The 19,365-nt window shown below is 48.7% G+C and overlaps 1 protein-coding gene across 1 annotated transcript in view; it reads right to left on the bottom strand.

The window, feature by feature from the left end:
* The window catches only part of ITGA9 (integrin subunit alpha 9), a 310,689-nt gene that overhangs the window by 258,082 nt on the left and 33,242 nt on the right, over nucleotides 1-19,365 (bottom strand). Inside the window, exons 5-8 of the mRNA XM_072940989.1 lie at nucleotides 15,471-15,538; nucleotides 8,005-8,134; nucleotides 5,357-5,442; nucleotides 2,609-2,677 (exon numbers count right to left, since the gene is read on the bottom strand). Of these exons, the coding sequence (XP_072797090.1) occupies nucleotides 2,609-2,677; nucleotides 5,357-5,442; nucleotides 8,005-8,134; nucleotides 15,471-15,538 (353 nt within the window). The remainder of the gene's footprint in view (nucleotides 1-2,608; nucleotides 2,678-5,356; nucleotides 5,443-8,004; nucleotides 8,135-15,470; nucleotides 15,539-19,365) is intronic.

The following is a 19,365-nucleotide window of genomic DNA, read 5'->3' as shown; positions in this document are numbered from 1 at the left end:
GAAAGCCTGGGGTCACGTCCTTTTCCGGTGAAATAAGGGAGAAGTCAGAGGGACAAGAATTTCTCATTTCTTGTGGCAAAAAGCAGAATGAGACATCTAAAAGGAGTAGTGGTCTGTTTCAAAATCAGGAAGATGGTGATGGGGGTGAAGCTGGAAGGCGGTGAAACAACAGGGCAGGAAGGAGCAAGTGCAGAGAGAAGGAACAACTCCAGACGGTTTGAGGTGAAGGCGACAAGAGCCCCAAGGAGAACAAACGACAGCTCTGGAGCTGGGAAGTGAGACACCTGGACCCTCAGTCCCCTCCTCAGGAGCCCCGTCGTGTCACAGGAAGAACCCTCCAGCGGACGTGCAGGCTAGTCAGTGCTGGAACCCCAAGTCATCAAGTCCTCGGGAAGGCTGGACAAGCGGGTTCGCAGACATTTCCTTCACATCACTCACTCTCAAATCTACTGCCCCAAACCTGCCCCTACCCAGGTGCAGACGGACGGCCAGGACAGTTATCACCCAAACCGGGGGGGTTCTGAGAAGGATCCTGTCCTGGGCACAGGCAGCAGGGAGTGGGGGCCAGGGGCAGTGCAGGAAGCAAGTGAGAGGCATAGAGACAGTTGAACATGAAGATATTCTAAAAATAGGGTGACAGGTATTTAAGCTCCGCAATTCACTTTCAAAAGTCCTTAAAAAAAAAAAAAACAGCAGTTGAGGGAGGAGGGTATAACCCAGTGGTAGAGCGCATGCGTAGCACGCACGAGGTCCTAGGTTCAATCCCCAGTACCTCCATCAAAAAAATAAGTAAACCCAATTACCCCCCCAAAAAAACAAAATAACAACAAAAAAATGTAATAAAGAAATAGCAGTTGAGTAAGGTGATGGATGTGCTAAGTCACCTTACTGTGAGTTCAATATTGATCACTTCACAGAATATCCATGTACCACGGTGTACAATCACGTTGTACACCTTACACTGAAATATATTACATAGCAATTACATCTCACTAAAGCTGGCAGGGAAAAAGTCCTTGAATTTTATCCTTTCAAGCCCAAGTATGTTGAAAGGGAAGCAGAGGGAGGGAGGATTTGCAAGAAGAGACACTAACCCCTTTATTTTTTTTTTGGAGAAACAGCTAAAATGTTAGGCTTAGCAGCATTTATACCCTACTTGCTCTTTGGGAGTCTTTTTTCTCACAAACGGCATGGAGTTTTGTTTCTTTTTTAACTTCAGAGGTGTTAGGAAATCCTTTTTTGCAGAATCGCTCAGTCACTTTCCAGGGTTGGTGCTTTGGGGTTTTGGAAATGTTAAAAGCAACAGCAGGCCAGCAGAGTTCCCCAGGGGAGGGCAGAGCTATTCTTGGGGAAAACTTACACACAACCGAGCTTGGTGATGTATTTTTTATGGAAAAGGTTATGACAGCTATATTCTAAGTATACACACAGTGAGGTTGTTAAAATAGCAAAAGGGTCTACTTGTGAGTGGGATTTTTGGAACTCAGAATAGGATTCACCAGAACAGTAAGTAATGATGCCAGGCTGGCAGGGGACAGGTCTCTCACAGCAGAGCCCGAACTGGAGGCACACAGCCTAGCCAGGAAGGAACAACCATTTTCTCCCCCTTTTCTTAGGGTAATAGTGGGTCAAATCACTTTCTGACATTCTCCCATCTCCTTGAATCTCCCTCCCGAGTCCCAGGTGTCCTGTGCTTCTTCCTAGAGCTCACGAAGGCCTCCACCGAAGGAAGTCTCCAAATTACAGCCTTCATCTCCCTGCCTAAACGTGTGACCCCTTAGAGCAGCCAGTCTCACCAAACAATACTGCCGTTCTAAGCCACATTAAGGTGTGCACCCCTGATAAGCCAGTGGTGCTTATAAACCCAAGGCATCTCTACCTGGTCTAATTTCAGACTGTGGTGCAATGTAATGGAAACGTCAGGAAATGGAGAGAGGGTTAGCAAGGATAGCAAGATGGCACTGGCAGATAAACCCTGCCCAGGATTTCAGGGCAGCCCTCCCCAACGATTTCCATTTCAAGGTTCTAAAAGGAAATGGGTGATTTTTGTTTGATTTTTCCTTTGTGCGGCAACAGTTTCCATGGCGATGGTGGCAGAGGGCTTGGGTGTGTAGGAGGAGGGCAATTTGGAGCTGATGAGATAAGGAGAGTGAGAACCATCTGTCTGCGTGCCTCCTTTGAAAGTAACTGGCCATACATCAGGGGTTTGCTGCCTGCACTCAACAATGCCTGGAGCTGGGAGAAAGACAGGCAGATGGAGACGGACAAGGGGGCAGAAAGGTAGAGAAAGGCAGAGAAAACCAGAGCACGCAGTCATTCTGATGAGTCTCTGAACCATGGACAAGGTTTTAGGACTCTGTGCTGTAAACTTGTCAGTGGACAAACTCATCTTGCTGCATGTCTCTACCACAAGCGTGAATCCCAGCGAGCTGCAAGGTTACACACAAAGCTGAGAAGATAAAGGCTCCAACGTGCAACAGAGCTGGCGTGAAAACGTAGGGCACAGACAGGGCTTGAAACCAACTTTGTAAAAAGTAAGAACTGACTCCCACATGATTATATCTCTCAAACAAACAAACAAAAAAGAAACTAATGCCAAGAATCTCACCTTTTTACCTGATGCCTGAAAAATCTTAATTAAGGTGCCTGATCTTCGGTCAGCTCTAAAAATATAAACCTATGGAACGAGAAAAAAAAAATCTAGTTAAGATGGGCTTAATGACCAAAGATATCTACCAGCATCCTCCTGGGGGGGGGGGGTCCTTAGACATGCACAGGTGTGTCTATACTAGGCTGGCTGAGAACAAAGAAGTCAGCACAGCTCGCATTTCACCAACTTAGCAAAGAAAATGTCCTTCAATCCTGAGGCAGAAGTCACCTCCGTGGCTCCTGAATCACACTGTTTATGGAAGCGACATCCAATAAGACCCAAGGAGCTTCCAAATTACAAGTAAACAAGTCAACTCCTGGGAAAAGTATTTCCTTCCTTGAAACATCTCCTTCATTTCTATTAGTTAGAGCCTTAGCAAGGATCACAATACAGTCGTCCCTTGGTATCCTCAGGAGATTGGTTCCAGGGCCGCTAGGATACCAAAATCCACAGATGCTCAAGTCTCTTATGTAAAATGGCATATACAGTGTTTGTGTATAACCTAGCACATCCTTCTGCATGCTTGAAATCATCTCTAGATTACTTAGAGTATCTAATACAATGTAAATGCTGTATCAATAGCTGTAAATACAATGTAAACGCTATGTAGTAAACAGCTGCCTATGCCTGACAAATTCGAGCTTTGCTTTTAGGACTTCCGAAAATTTTTTTTCCCCAAATATTTTCTATCTGTGGTTGGTTGAATCTGCAGCTGCAGAAACCCACAGATAGGGAGGGCCAACTGTGTAAGACAGAGGGATGGAGATGAGTATTTGAGACAAAGCAGTTTTCCAAAGTGACTGTGCAGAACATGAGCGTCCTGAGGTTGGCTTGGGCCACTCTGAGTTTAGTTTGGGAAATGCCAAACTTAAACATTAAGTTCCTCTGCTGGGGACTTTTCACTGCCTTTAGCATGGGCATTTACAACATGAATCTCCACCACAAAGAGGAATGTTTGTGAAGAACTTCCTAAATGACAGGGTTATGGAAGTTCTTTCCCCAAGCTGCGTCCCACAGGAAGAGGGACCAGTCCCCAAGAACCACAGTGGAGGCCGCTTCCGTGCGGTAAGGAACCCCCACCTTAGTGTGAGTGCTTTCCTGTTCTGACACTAGAAATGACAACCATTGAAATCCTGAAGGCCAGAGGTCTGTCCTGGGGTCCTTGGGAAGCAAGTCTGTACCAGCTCCCAGGCCTGGGGATGTGGAACAACCAGCAACTTGGCCAACTATGCCCAGTTTCCCCAGTGCCTCTCAGGTGCTTCGACTGCAAGCAGCATCTTCATGCTCTTTTTTGCTAACTGGATCCAAGACGCCCTCCATCTGGCTCTAGCAGGTATAAATACCCTCCTCTTTGTAAGAATTGACAGGGACTATGCAGTTATCACAGACAGTGGAAGAGAAAACAATAAAATTAGATCGCTTTCTGGAAAAAAAAAAAAAAGGCTGCTATCAACAGCACTGAGGCTTCCACAATGTGAATTGGAAGGTAAGCATGTTTGCCAGCGCCCCAGAGACACCCGGTCACGCACAGCTCCTCCCCCGGAAGATACTATCAATGTGGGGACGGCCCTTGGTGCCTTTCCCTCCGCCTGACAGAGGAATTCATGTGACTCGGAGAGAACCATCCCTTGCTTGAAGTTGTCAGAGTCTGTCTGCACGCTGCCCCTGTGCTCAGTGCCCTGGGTTTTGACCTGGCTTCGTTTTCCAGGGAAACAGCATTGGTGTTAACGGGGAGGGAGGTATGTGCCCAGACACGTGAGTAGCGGGGCTCCCAACTCCTGCAAGAAGGATCCAGGAAAAGGACCCTCTAGGATGCACAGCAGTTGAGCCTCGGCAGCCAATCAGCCTGCCATCCTGGCTGAAGGCTCTAGTTAACACTGGTCTGGGGGCATCTGGGCCCCTCCAGAATCCAGACGCCACTTCTGAGCCCTCGGAGATACAGCCAGGTTCCATCATAGGTCCACCCGCTGTGGGCTCAGACCCAAAGATCATTGCTCTGTTCTGTCTTACTTATCAGACAATCTGTGGAGCGTGCAAAAATGCAGATTCCCAACTTATCCGGACCTACTCCCCTGGCTTTCCTTTCACCTGGAGGCGAAGCTCCTACAAGCCAGTGCTCCACACTCCAGGCTCCATGGAGGCCGTGACTCCCAAAGGGATCCTCAACACCCTACATCCACAGGGTCTCTCCCACACTCAGGGCAGACGCTTTAGGGAAAAGAGACCCATATATTCCCAGGCCAGCCTCTGGGCTGCACCGGTGTTGGATCTAAGAAACTGGGGAAATAAATGTAAGAATCTAGGCCCGAAGATAAACTCAGGAAAGGTCCGGGGCATGGAGGGTTGGAAGTTGGACAGTGATGGGCCCCTCTCCTTGGGAGGACGTCATGATGCCAGGGGTCAGGATTAATCATCTCTCATACAGAGTCAGCCATGAAAAGCATCCTCAGGTGACAAAGTGCAGAGAATGGAGAGGTCTGGGAGTCATCGCTTTCACACTCTGATTAAGCTCTCTAGGGAAATTCTCAAAAGTGGTTGAATGGAGACAGACAGGCGATTCCTCAATATTCCATCACCCCCCTTACATGCCAGCCGCCCCGCAGAAAATCACATCAGAGCGAACTGACAAACCTCTCTGAGAGCGGCAGTACGCACCCCCACCCCCGCCGCCTGACCCCGCGCTGTCCCACAAACTTTCCTCCTCACCTTCCCGACGCCTTCGTCCTGGGGGGCGCCTCCCACCACGTCGGTGGTGGATGTGTGAGCAAAGTGGCCGGCGGTAACTGCGTAGCCTGCCAAGGACAGGGTTGAGAAAGAAGAAAAAGACCCATCAGAGGACACAGTTTCTCAAACATCCCTCATCTGGACAATAATGATCCAGTTACTCTTGGACCAGAAATTACAAATGGCAGCTGTCAGTCCTCTCCTGCTGGAACGACTCAGCTCACAAAAAGACATGACATGTTCACAAGGACATCAGGGCAGGAAAGAGTGCTTTCTGAATGTCCTGTTTTGGAACAAATGCTTTTTTTTTTTCCTTTGGAGTTACAATTTTCATAGAGTAAAAGACATTCACCTGAAGTGCAAAATTTAACAAATGTGTGCTCACGCACATAATCTGCAATCACCACCCAGAGTGAATATAACCACAGAGCCATAAGCCCAGAAGGGTCCCTTTCTCTCCTAGCCACTAACCCCCACACCACCACTATTCTGATTTCTGTCACCACATATTAGGTTTGTCTGGTCTAAACCTCACTCAACATGACATCTGTGACATTCACTCAAGTTGCTGAGTCTGGTAACAGTTTCTAGTAGTTGAGTACATTCCACTGTACGAATATACTGTAATGTCTTTATTCTCCTGCTGCTGGGCATGTGGGTTGTTTCTAGTTGTTTCAGCTCTATTATGGATAAAGCTGCTACAAATATTTGTCTACACGTCTTTAGATGTCACTGTCTCTTTCAGTCTTTCAACTCTATGAAGAAGGTACGATTATTGCTTCCATTTTACAGATATGGAAACAGGGACTAAACGTGTTTAAACAGCGTGCCCAGGATCATACAGCAAGATTCAAAACCAATCTGTGTGTCTCCAAAACTATTACAGCACACCTACTCCTAAGAGAAGGCAGAAAAAAGGTGATGGTGGGTGCATGGGTGGATGAATGGCTGAGCAAAAATGTGGATACAAGAGGGATCTAGAAACAAAGGTGAAGTTGCCCGAGCTTAGTCTAAATGTCTCCTGCTTTCTGGGAGCCTTGCTGGCAGAAGGAAGCTGGTACCGGCTGTCACATATTCTCTGAACCTTGTCCTCACCCTCAAACCCTAATACTGGGATCATGAGCTGTTTGCATTTTGTACTGACACCATACTGTGATAACCTCTCACTCACCAGGTGGCCGATTTCTCTCAGACTGAAGGCTCACGTTCCCTGAGAGTACTATGAGTGATATCAGAGCTTCAAGTGACCCTTGCAAATCCCACAGCACGAGGGCCCCTGTCTGGTACACAGGGAGAAGCCACAGCCCTAAGGTGCAGAGGACCTTAGGGCTGTGGCCTAAAGCCACGTCCAAACTGGGCTCCCTTCTGCCCTACCTTCATCCTCTGGTCTAATAAGCATGTGCTGAGTCCCTCCTATGCACTAGGCACCAGACCAAGCCCTGGGGATGTCGGACCGACCCCTCTCCTCCGGAGGGCTCCCAGCCCAGCTGAGGGGTCCCCCAGTGTTCAGCGCTGCCTCCACAGCACGCACAGGGAAGGCAGGTCAGCTCCTCAACTCAGGGCTCAGAAACACTTTGCTGTTTATGAACCCTGTGACCTGGCAAGTTCTATGAATTCTTTGTCCCTCGGTTTCTCCATCTATAAAATGTGGGTGATGGTATCAGCTGCCTCAAAAGTTGGTTTCAGGTATTAAAATAATATGCCAGGCCTGGCAACAGACTACAGAGCTGGGAGCACACAGCAGTAACACCCCCAAGACGGAGTCAAGGGATCCCGGGCTGCGCTACTGGGCAGAAGGCTTGTCGTCAGGAGGGAAAAGGCACGTGAGCAACTCCCTCCGGCCAACACACAAGTGAACCTCTATGCAAAACAGGGGTCAGAGATGCCCCAGATTTAAGTATAATGAGTGTGAAAGAACACTGTTTCCTCATCATGAGGCCTTGCTAAATTTAGCTTCACTTTCAGTCCAGAAGGATAGCCATTAGGGCATGAATTAAAGAAAGGAGCCCCGTCAAATGGTCTGCACATGAGCAAAGACACCTGTTCTGTTCTCCAGTAAGCATGGTCTTGTCCCAGGGTCATTCAGGTCTGGTGGCTGCTAACTGAGGTTGTGTCTACCTTCTTCCTAGAGGATTACAAAGGATGGGAAAATAAGGGAAATTTTTCTGAGTGTTTCATCAAACCTCAGTGTTAGGGAGCCATCTGTTGTGCTCATCTCTGGCTCTTGTTATTTCTACCTGCAACCAGTTTTGTGACCAGGATGCAGAGACCTCGTCCAAAGGAAAGCCATGGAAAACCAGGATTCTCTTGCACTCGTTTTGTGGCTAATTGCCTGAACTTGAGCAATTGCTCCAATAGGAAAGAAAACGTTTGCTTCCATGAAGGTTCAATTGTCAGCCTTTTAATTAAATCACAAAGTTTCACCTCAGCCCCCTCCTCTGTTCTCCTCCCCACCTTGTGTGTGTGGAGCTCAATGCTGAGGTGCCCTTGGCTCAGAGTGTAACTGAGTAGAAGAACAGATGCAAAAGCCAACAAACTCTTCCTTCCAGCAGTAAAGCAAGCACTGGGGAGCATGGCGGTAACCACCACCCTTTCCCCTTTCTTACGTGTCCCCTCCCTGAGCTACTCACCCAGGTACGTGTACCGCCTGTTCATGATCACTTCATCATTCAGTTTGAAATAGGTGTTGTCCGTAAGGTTCAGCACTTTGACCGTCCCAGCCCAATAGAATGACCCTGGGGCACCCATCACCACCAGCTCCTATGGAAGAGAAACCCAAAGGTAAACAGGGAAGGCAGCTGACGAGAGGAGTGGGCAGTGTGGTGAGACCCACAATCACGACAAAGAATTCGTAGTTAAAGATGCTGCACCAAGGATGGTTTTCACCTGAGCCATAAAAAAAAAATTTTCATTTTCATATTATTTACAATAGCCACAATATGGAAGAAACCTAAGTGTCCATCAACAGATGACTGGATAAGGAAGATATGGTGTGTATATATACACAATGGAATACTACTCAGCCATAAAAAAGAATGAAATCTTGTCATTTGCAGCAACATAGATGAACTTGGAGGGGATTACGTTAAGTGAAATAAGTCAAAGACAAAGACAAATACTGTATGGTATCACTTATACATGGAATCTAAAAAATACAACCAACTAGTGAGTAAAACAAAGAAACAGACTCACAGATACAGAGAACAAACCAGCGGTTACCAGTAGGGAGAGGGAAAGAAGAGGGGCAACATAGGGGAAGTGGGAGGAAAAAAGGGTTATTATGGGATTACATGAACTCATGTGTGCGAAATATCTGAAAATTATAAAGCATTATAGAACTTAAAGATCCTTTCATTCAATTAAAAAAAAAAACTCACCTTAAAAAAAAAGACCCAGGAATGCACAAAGACACCACTGACGTCAGCATTTATAGAGTTGGGGCAAATGGGTCTTGCCCTCAACAAGCCTGAGAGCAGGTCTGTGCTGCACAGCTGCCCAGTGGCTGATGCTGACGTAACTCAAGGTGCTCAAAAATGAACCCCCGACTAAGGGAGTCGGGAAGAATACCTGCACGGTTCTGCCCGCAAGAAGAGGCACCGTAACCGTGCTCACCAAGCTGGAAATGACCTGACTGCCTAACAACAGGGATTCTCAATCATGGGCATCCATTCAGCAGAATCCTGCTGCATTAAACATACCGTGGCAGATCTAATGGCACTGAGACACAATGGCCAAGTGCCATGGAGTTAAAAAGGATATGCCAATTTGCAGACACTAACAATACATATAAAATAAACAAGTCTATACTGCATAGCACAGGGAACTATATTCAGTATCGTGTAGTAACTTATGGTTGAAAAGAATATGAAAACAAAACAAAACAAAAAGGATATGCCAAGTAGTATGTGTGCTATGACTGTGTTTCATAGAAGAAAAAATATATATACAGACAGACAAATGGACAAATACCAGAAGGATCAGCCCCGAAACATTTATAGTTTTTCCCACTAGGTGATAGGATTCCAAGAATCCTTTTTCCCCCTCTTTCTCTCTTTATCCCTAAAGTTTATTTTGTGTTTTTCAAAATTCTAGAACAGCAATTAAATAGTAACAAGGAGGTCATCTCTGAAAATGCAACGGGTCATGGGAGGGCATAGCTCAGTGGTAGAGTGTGTGCTTGGCATTCACGAGGTCCCGGGTTCAATCCCCAGTACCTCCCTTAAAAATAAATAAACAGAAATTTGTATCCGTGTGTGTGTGTGTGTGTATGTATATGTATGTATGTGTGTGTGTGTGTGTGTGTGTGTGTATATATATATCTACAGGTATACATAGAATAGATAAACAAGATTATACTGTATAGCGCACAGAAAGGTATACACGATCTTGTGGTAGCTCACAGTGAAAAAGTATGTGACAATGAATGTATGTATGATCCTGTATAACTGAAAAATTGTGCTCTACACTGGAATTTGACACAACATTGTAAACTGACTATAACTCAATAAAATTTATAAATAAATAAATAAATAAATCTAATTACCCCTCAAATTAAATAAATTAAAAAACAAAAAAATTATTGGAAAAAAAAAAAAGAAAATGCAAGGTGAGCTCCCGGGATGACAACGTACAAGGACCCAGACGGAGCCCACACTGTGTGGAGACGGTGACGGGCTGAGGGGAAGGCGGGCGTGCGCCGCATCCCTGCAGACACTGGATGTCCTGGGGTGAGGCTTTCTCTCTGCCTGATGTCCTTCCCCAACAGGAAATCCCTTCTCTTTGATTGTATTTTCTAAAGTAGGTACTTTCTAAAGTAGGCAATAAAAAAAATACTAAAAATTACTTTTCTAACAAAACCATTATTTTTTCACTTGGCAGCACCTATTAAGCATCTACCACTATGCACAAAAGCTTGTACTAGACGCACAAATCAATTAAGTCCCTCTGTATGACATTCCCAGGGTAAGGCGACATGGAAATGTTCAAAATATTATAGAAAACAAATCTGTCTATCCAAAAGGATTTAAAAAAAGATAATGTTAGAGGAAACCCCTCAGCTGTACAAAAACCCCAAAGGCACAGGCCAGCTGGGCTCCTGGAGATGACGGACACTGTAGGTCGTGCCTCTCACTGCTGAAACCTACCCTCCCTCTCTTTGCCTTAGCGTCCCCACGCTGTCATGTGTCAGAAGCACCCTTCCAGGCTGGCCCCTCTCTGCACAGCTGGCCTCACCACTGGCATAAGCTGCTGGCTTCCAACAAGTCCCTGGAGGCGAGATCCTGCCCCAAGCACTTCAGGTTTCTGATGACAGTTCATAAAGCCACACTGATTCCCGGGGAGCCAATGTCTGAAAAAGCCAGAGCCCTGTAAAAAGACCAGCAGAGAGAGGACAGAGCACGCAGGTGGGACAGCACCCGTGTGACAGCGGCAGCGTCAGGACAGCGCTCTGAACAACCCGTATTCTGAGGTCCATCCGCAGAAGACCCTTCACCAAGAGGAGAGTGTGAGCACGGATGGAAGAAAAGCCACCAGACCCCTGCCTGAAGGGGTTGCTCTTGGTTATTCAGGAAGCTATGGACCACGAACGACGCTGAGAAGCATGTCGCTTTAAGGTTCTGAGATCCTCTCCACCTCTGAGGACGTCACTGATGAGAAACCAGGTACTGGCGGAGGTTTCTCACTGTTTGATAAAAATGTATCACTTTCTGCACTCAGGACACATCACAGGGAAAAACACGGGCAAGGCATTCACACACTCACTCCCCTTACACTGATCTGTTCTATGCAAGGAACCATGCTAGTTCTAGACGGGGAGTGAGAAAGACCAGTGATCACCGAGCACAGACTTCTTCCCTGGCCTCGAGCTCAGAAAGGAATCTGTCATCAGTGCCTAAACATGAAGGTCACAGGACATAAGGAGCGCTCTCCTCAGTGTCAGCTGCACACATAGCGTAGAGCTTCCTCCACCGGCAGCCCTTCCTGGGCCAAAGCTCTGAGCATCGCAGCGGCCTGTGAGGTCCTTCAGGACACCAGGCAGCGGACCTGCTGCTTCCTGATGATTTAGGTTAATTTAAGATAAAGGTTGAGAAATGTACGTCTCATATCTCTCCTCTCTCAAACATTACAAAGATGGTAAGACAGGGTCATCGCTCTCCTCAAAAACCTTTAAAGCCAACAGCTTTGGGATTTCTCCCCCTCACCTCTTAGGGTACATGCTCCCTTCTCCCTGCAGTTCAAAATAGATAAACAAAGGCCCAGCCTGAGACCCTCAGGGCTGGGGGCAGGGGAACAGCACCTTCTTGGAACTCCCTCCTATTTGGCTTTTTCCATGCAAGGTGTGTGCAGCCTGGGTCATTTCACTGCTGTCCACAAGCGCTGGAAAACGTGATCAATGCTGGGCTCCCCGCCACCCAGGAACAGCCAATGCAAATTAACAAGCAGAAGTGCAAGCTTCTCCAAAAGCCCAGGGCCACCACTGCCTAAATCATGGGGGCGGAATCCCGTCAGAAACCAGTGTGGCCCTTTCCCCTACATGCAGAACCTCCCGAGGTACACGGGTAACTGGGGTTTCCTGAGAGCAGCCATGGGCTTTTCTCTGTGCCTGCAAGTCAGCACAAGCCGGGGGGCAGAAGAGTCTTGGGATCTGTGACAGAAGCCTGTGCCCAACAGATTTCCACCCAGACGTCCGCAGGCTGCCAAGGGGCTGCCCCGACGCTGGCAAGGTTGGGCCAGGCCTTCCCTGGATGCTTAGAAGGATCTACCTCTATTGTCCTAGGCTGCAGAAGAAATAAATCAAGTTCCCGGAAAGTTCTCCCTTGTCCTCAACACTGGGCTGAAATTCATGTGGTGTCCATGACTCAAACAGCTGTGATAACCCCATGGTCACTGACCTTCAGGTCAAGCAGGCACCCTGGGCCAAAGTATTCTGGAACAACATGGCCATGACCAGGCGGCCACAGGAGCACGGCCAGCTCAGGAGGCAGCTGCCTGCCCTGGACAGGGACAGCCAAGCTCACAGCAAAGGCAAGCCCAAGTGACAAGGTCAGCGGGAGGCAGAAGAGGGGCGCCCAGTGCTGCCTGACCCCTTTAACCACATTTCCTGCTTGGCCTCCAACAGCTGAAGTTCCAGAAATGAAGGAGGCAGCGAGTTCAAAGACCTCCGATTTAGGGAGGCCAGAAGCCTGGGAACTGAGGCAGAGGCCAAAGCCCAGAGAGGCCAGGAGACAGCGTGGCCGGGTCTGTCACTGCCGCCGCCACCCCCCTGCACGCCACACCCCTGCCCTTCCCGCTCCTCCAGCCAGGCCCCCCTCCCACCCAGCCCCAAGGCCCTCGTCTCCCCCGACTGGCTGGCTGGACACACCTCCTCCCCGGGAACTCTTCCTCGTCCTCAGCTCTCCCTCGACACCTCAGATGAGTTCTCATTTCTGCAGTGAACTCAGTTTCTCCCCCCATTACCTAAAGGAGGCTTCTGTCCACCCACCCCCAATCCAGGCCCCATGCAGAACACACCTAGTCCAGCCAGAGACTTGCCGGCACTGGCCAAAATGAGGCTGGGTTCCTAAAACATATATGTGAGAACCCCATGCCATGAGCTCACACTGCACGCGTCTAAGGCAGACCCATCGGCTGACCTCTTCCAGGGGATTCTTCCACAGGCAGCGGCCTTTCCACGGGTACCCCATTCCCCAGAACCCTGGCACAAAACCTCCTTCCTCTACCCTACAGTCCCCTGGCCACTCAGCCCACTGATCCTGCCATCATCCTCTCAGATTCCCCCCATCATTTTTATTCCTAAAGCATCCCGCTAGCCTGTCCTGTCATTTTGTGGCTGGACTACATCACAGCCTCTACCTGGCCTCCCTCCAGGCTCTCCTGCTTCCAAACGCCCGGGTACACCAGCCCAGCCTCTCTCAGAGCACTGCCACGGCTGTGTCTGTCACCTGCGTGTGAACTTACAATGGTTCCCAGCTGCCTCCAGGGCTGAGTCACAACGTACTGGACCTCCCGGGAGGAACAGGAGCCACAGAACGTACACAATCTAAATGCTTACGGAGGTGGAAGCTGACCAAACGTGGCCTATGGCAGGATGGTATTTCAAATCAACGGGGACAGGAAAACATTTAACACACCAGTATCAGAACAGTCAACTATACATTTAGGAAAACAGTGCCGCTCACCTCCATCATACAACGTTTGCAAACATAAATCCAAAACAGATTAAAAATATACACCTCATTATAAAGGTGGCAGAACTAAACATAGGTGGCTATTTCATATTCTTAGGATGGGGAGGACCTTCCTAAGAGAGAGGTCTAGAATCCAGAAAGAAAAAGACTGATAGATTTGACTACACAGGAACGTTCAATGTCAGTAAAGACACCATAAACAAACTTCAAAAAAAAGTAAAAACTGGTGGGAAAAAGAAAACATACAAGAGATAAGAGATTAGTGTTGAACATACAAGTTCCTGGAAGTCAGTAAAACAATTTAAAAAAGAACAACAGTAGATTAACAACATAAATGAGCAATTTCCAGAAAAATAAATACAAATGGCCAATACTTGAAGAGGAGACTGAACAGCACTAATAATTAGGTAAAGGGCCATTAAAACAAAATGAGATCTTTTTTTTTTAAGACAAAAATTTTAAGTGCTGGTGAGAGGGTACCAGGACAGACAATGACACATAGCCGGAGGGGCTGCTGACTGGTAACCATTTCTGGAGTGCAATTGGCCAGCGTGTGTCAAAATTCAAAGTTTGGACAGCTTTCGACTGAGGGATTCCTCTATGAGTCTCATCTAAAGTAGCATGCATTTGTGCACCAAATGTCACTCGTGGGGACCTCTGTTACAGAGCTGCTGGTGACGGTCTGGGCTGTTCCAGGAGCAACCAAAACCAGTGGTGTCATAGGCCCTTTCTCTCCCTCGCTGTCTTGTCCCCTCCTACAGCTCTGGGCTGTCCTGGAGCAAGTGAAGGAAAAAGTCACATGCTTGGGCCAAGACACAGTGTGGACTTTAATCTACCAGGTGATGGGAAGCCATGCAGTCAAAATGACAGTGTTTGACCCTTAAAGATTCCTCAGGCTGCTGTGCAGATGACACAGGGTGAAGGCTGAGAAAGGATGCTGCTTGAGGTGATGAAGATGTCCTGACACTAGAGGCAGGTGATGACTGCACGACACTGTGAATGTAGCAAATACCACTGACTTGTTTGCTTCAAAATGGTTAAAATGGTGAACTTTATATGTGAATTTTACTACAATAAAAGAAAGAATGGACACAGGGCCAGTGTATCTCCAGGCAGTAACAGTGGCTCTTCCAGTGGGGTGATGATGGCGGTGATTACAGCTGTCATATTCGGGATATGCTTTGGAGGTTAAAACACCAGGATTAGAGGTAAAGCAAAAATGACCTTTCTGTTTTGGCCTGAGCAGCTAGATAGATGATGGGGCCACTTACAAAGCATGGCATGGAACTTTGCACATGACATAAAATCAAAAAAGTGTTTGAGAAACAGGCAGTTGATAGGAAGGGTAAACTTACAGTGGGGAAGAATCACATGAGAAAACAGTCCCTAAAAGTGTGCCACTGGCCACAGGTCATGGTCCGACTGCATAGGTACATAAGCATTCAAGTCCACGGTCCTTCAGAATCTGGGAAGGGGGATGGATGAAGTTGTGCATAAAATCAAGTCTCTCCACCATAAGGAGAAGGCATGCTCAGAGGTGATGCTCAGACGCTTAACGTATCTCCATGCCTGCCAGCACGGAGACACAAACTCCCCTGAGCACTGTCTCACTTGCACTGCCTCTTTAATCACTTCCTTCCACCGGCCTCAGAGTCAAGCTGACTTCCGGTGAAATGGTCCCGAAAGGGGTTCCCTCCGAAAGAGCCAGTCCATCCCCTCTGCCCAGCGGTCTCTGGACAGCTGGTGACCCCACCAGTTTCAACATCCTTCCCTGGATGTGAGGACCAGAATCCACTCCCCATTCAGGTATGTGGGGGCATCAGAAGACGCGCCTGTAAGGGCTCCCCAGTCACCATCAGCAAGGAAATGAGCACCAACGAGAGAAGAGAGGGCCCAACGGTGACACCCACCTCGGTGAAGACGCCTGCTATCCCCGCCTGGCAGGAGCCGTGCTCTTCTCCGTACTTCTTCTTATACTCTAGAGGGGGAGGGAAGGGAAGAGAAGAAACCACAGCCGTGTCAGTGTGTGCCAGTCGTGTGTGGAGCGGCCGAGCGTGCTGGCCACGTCCCCGGGTGCGGCTGCGGGCCCGGCCCAGGGACGCCGTCCAGACTGGGGCGCAGAAGGAAAGTCTCAGGAATCCACCCGACCTCAAAAATCCAGGCTCCAGTGCCATCAGGTAGAGAGGCTGCCAAGTGCCCTGGTGGACTTCCTCTGGGCATGTGGGGAAAGAAGAGCAGCAAACCATGGTAATTAAGTGGGAGGCTGTTGACAATTATTTCATTCACTGCAGAAAGGACGGGGAGCCCCAGTAGGAAGAAGGGGCTGAAAACATGCCCCAGAGACGGACTGATGTGGCCAGCCCAGTGTGGAGTCCCCTGGAAGACGACCAAGCCTCCCCAGAAGACACTCCATGCAGCTAGAGGCAATGCATTCTCTACCGTGCAACCAGAAACCAGCCCTTGGAGCCCCGGGGCTGCAGGAAAACGGAGGGGGCGGTGCTCCACCAGACAGGCCCCAGCACACGATGCGATACTGGCACTGACACCCCTGTCTTCCTCGTGTGGAAGGAGAAAAGGAGATCTCTCCAGGTCAAAAGAAAACAAATGGATAAGTTTTCTTCCTCCACCATTCATCCCCTCAGTTCCCAACATGCCAACTCAACACAACGGGGCATTCGGTGGCTGCTGTCTCATTTTTAGGTTGGCATTTTAAGTTCAACGAGTTCCGGGCACTGTGGCAACCATGCCCATTCACCATTTCATCAATTCCTCACCCCTGGGAGCCCATGTTGCCATTTGTCAACACGTAAAATTCCTGAGGCTCAGAGAGGTTAAGTGAATCGTCCAAGGTCACACAGCTAGTACATGACAAAGCCAGAATTCTATCCAAGTTCAGCAGGCTCAGAAATTCACATTCTTTTGCCTCTGTGGCCCATCAAAGGTTTTGCAAAGTGAGTGACTATATAAAACCTAGGAGGTGAACAACTATTTGAAATAATAACACCGGTAAACACAGAGATGGAGAGATGTGCAGTTTCAGTGACTCTAATGACATGTGAAACTGACACTGTTGGACACCAGCTCATGGCTGTCCCCGGGCACCTTCAGGTCAGGGCTACCCCGTAAAATAACCCAGTGACTGCCATGTCACCACCTGGGCTCTTGACAAGTCTCTGGCCCCATTAAACGCAATATACTCAATTCTGAAACACAAAATAAATAATATAAAGGAACAATGAAGCTGTGATTGCAACACAGCGCCACTTCCTGTGGCCCAGAGTGTGTCCTGGAGGAGAAGCGGGGGCGGAGGGGGGAGCGGACCCTAGGGGAATACACAGAGTAATTCAGTTTCTAACAACACTCACCGCAGAGCCTGGTAACATTTTCCAGTAAGTGGCCATTAACCAACTGCTAAATTACAACAGAATGTCAATGGGGTTACTCCTCTTTCAGGCGAGGGCTAAATCAGTTCCTCTTGCGTTGTCCTGTTATAACAAAGAGAACTCACGGGCCTACCAGAAAGAAACCCAGTGACAACGGAACATGATTCTTCTCTGCAAAATCTTGCACTTGGGCCGGGAGCGGGGCTTATACAAAGTCATAAAGAGCTCCTGCATCAAGTTGTATGATGGCAAGAAATGATAAAAATAATAAATTCTATATTAAATAGCACAATGGCAAGAAGAATCAAAACGTTCCAATTGGAACAGTTATATTAAATGTGGAAGGTCTGGCAAAAAGCATTTCCACCCACTGACTCTGGGGTAAACACCCCATTATAAGTCTTGAATGAATGAAATGTATGAAGGAAACTCAGGCCCCAAGAGCTGAAGGAAACTACAGTACAGCATGTATGAGTTCAGTCTCATAAATTTAGGACATGAATAGGAATTACGTGGGAATCTTCCATCTTTTAAAGACAACAGACTCAGGGAGAGGGTATAGCTCAGTGGCAGAGCACATGCTCAGCGTACACGAGGTCCTGGGTTCCATCCCCAGCACTGCTACTTAAAAAAAATTAAAAACAACAAACACGTAAAGAAAAGTCTCAAGGTCTCCTTTGCAAAAGGGACTCCAAAAATAGATAGGAAAACTTGTCTTTCTCCAGCTCATCCCCAAACTGCTGGCGAGCTCTGAGCCAGGAGCAGGCCCCGGGGTTCCTGTGGTGGCCACAGCCATCCTCAGAGCCGGGAGCTCGCCACTCCCGCAAAAGGCCCGCAGGGGAAGCCCTCTGCCAGCACCCCCACCTCAGCCAGCACCACAGCACCATTCCGAGGCCAGCCCCACCCAGCTCCCAAGCTGGAAGAGAGCACTGCGGGCCAGAGATACACAGCAAGCAGGCACCTCACACTGTCTCTGACATCCCTGAAACCCCAGGGTCTCCACCTGCCTTCCCAGGATGCTCAAGAGCAAGGAATCAAACCATGAGGGGCTCCTGACCAGTACCCATGACTCCTGATTTGGGGACAGGCTGTGTTCTGACCGTCCAGAATCCTCTGTGACTCCATGATTAACCCCTTCAACTAGCGACAGGATCCAGTGCCCCGTCCCCAACCCATCCCACCACACACACTTTGGGGGGCAGTTGTGGCAACTCTAGGAAGGCTCAAATGGTGTGACCGGATCAGACGTCTTCACATGCCACAGCCTTCTAGAACCCGCCTCAGTTTCTCCACCCAGGTGACCTGGCAGGTATAGGTAAGTGATACTCTCTCCCCATCTCAGAAAGTGTGTGTTCATCACAAAGTTTACTCAACACAGATGTGAGGTCACCCATCCCAGTGCCCCCGACACCAGCCCTGCACCAGGTGCAGTGTGTGATGACGCTGTGCAGACGGAGAGTGTACCCACTGCTGCCCGCACTCAGACACCAGCCCGGGTGGAGACGCAAGACCATCAGACACAGTCCTTCAGCCGCTAAGCACCTGAACTTCCCAACGTGCTTGCCTCAGACCTTTGTGCCTCCCAATCCCCCAGCCCTGTCTGTCTTCCAGCCCATCAGGCTCCCTGACCTCCACCAGCCTTGCTGGAAGAGGAGCTGCATTCTGGGTATCAGGAATCCTGCTTCTCTAACCAGGGGCCTAAGGATGGCACGGGGTGTGACTGTAGCAGGGCCAGGATGCACAGGACAGATTTTTCTGGGCTTTCCAAACCTGGGTTGGCTGATTCCACCTTGGGCAATTTTGGCTCTTCATGGGCCCCAGGCAGAAATGGACAGAATATTCAGATCCAGTTCTTCAATGCTGGCCCACCCCCTGGCATGACCTTTCACAGACAGTCCTCAAAGATCTAAGGACACAGACAGGACAGCCCACGCCAGAGACACCGAGCCTCTGTCCAAGACCAGCCCTCCTGGCACAAAGTGCTCTTCATCTAAAAGCCAAACTCCTCTGACAAAGGGACACGAGCAGCCTTTGCGAAACACTCTGAAGCTGTTCTCAGCAACCACGCAAAACCACTGTGGGAGCACAGCCACCAAGCCCAGGGTCTGTGCCCCGCCTGCCCCTTTCCAGTACAGAAAACAAACAAAAAACACCCACACTGTGCTGGCCCATTGGACAGTGAAAAATCCTGATTAAGTGAGAAGCGACCTAAGAAAGCATGCGTATAGTAAACAGGGCCACACAACAGGTAAACAGGCACCTCAGGGTGCAGGGGTGACCCTTAGAGCCCAGGCCTGGGCTATGGTGGGCTTCTCTAGAGACAACGGCCAGTCACACAGGACCCTGGACTACAGCACGCTTCTGGCGTTTTCACTCTTCTGACTGCTATTCCCATGAGTTAAGAATAGCAATTTCCATGAGT

The sequence above is a fragment of the Vicugna pacos genome, chromosome 17 (genome assembly GCF_048564905.1).
Source record: "Vicugna pacos chromosome 17, VicPac4, whole genome shotgun sequence".
In the NCBI taxonomy this organism is placed as follows: Eukaryota; Metazoa; Chordata; class Mammalia; order Artiodactyla; family Camelidae; genus Vicugna; species Vicugna pacos.
Note: the sequence above shows the minus strand (reverse complement) of the source record. Positions and strands in the feature narration are given on the sequence as shown.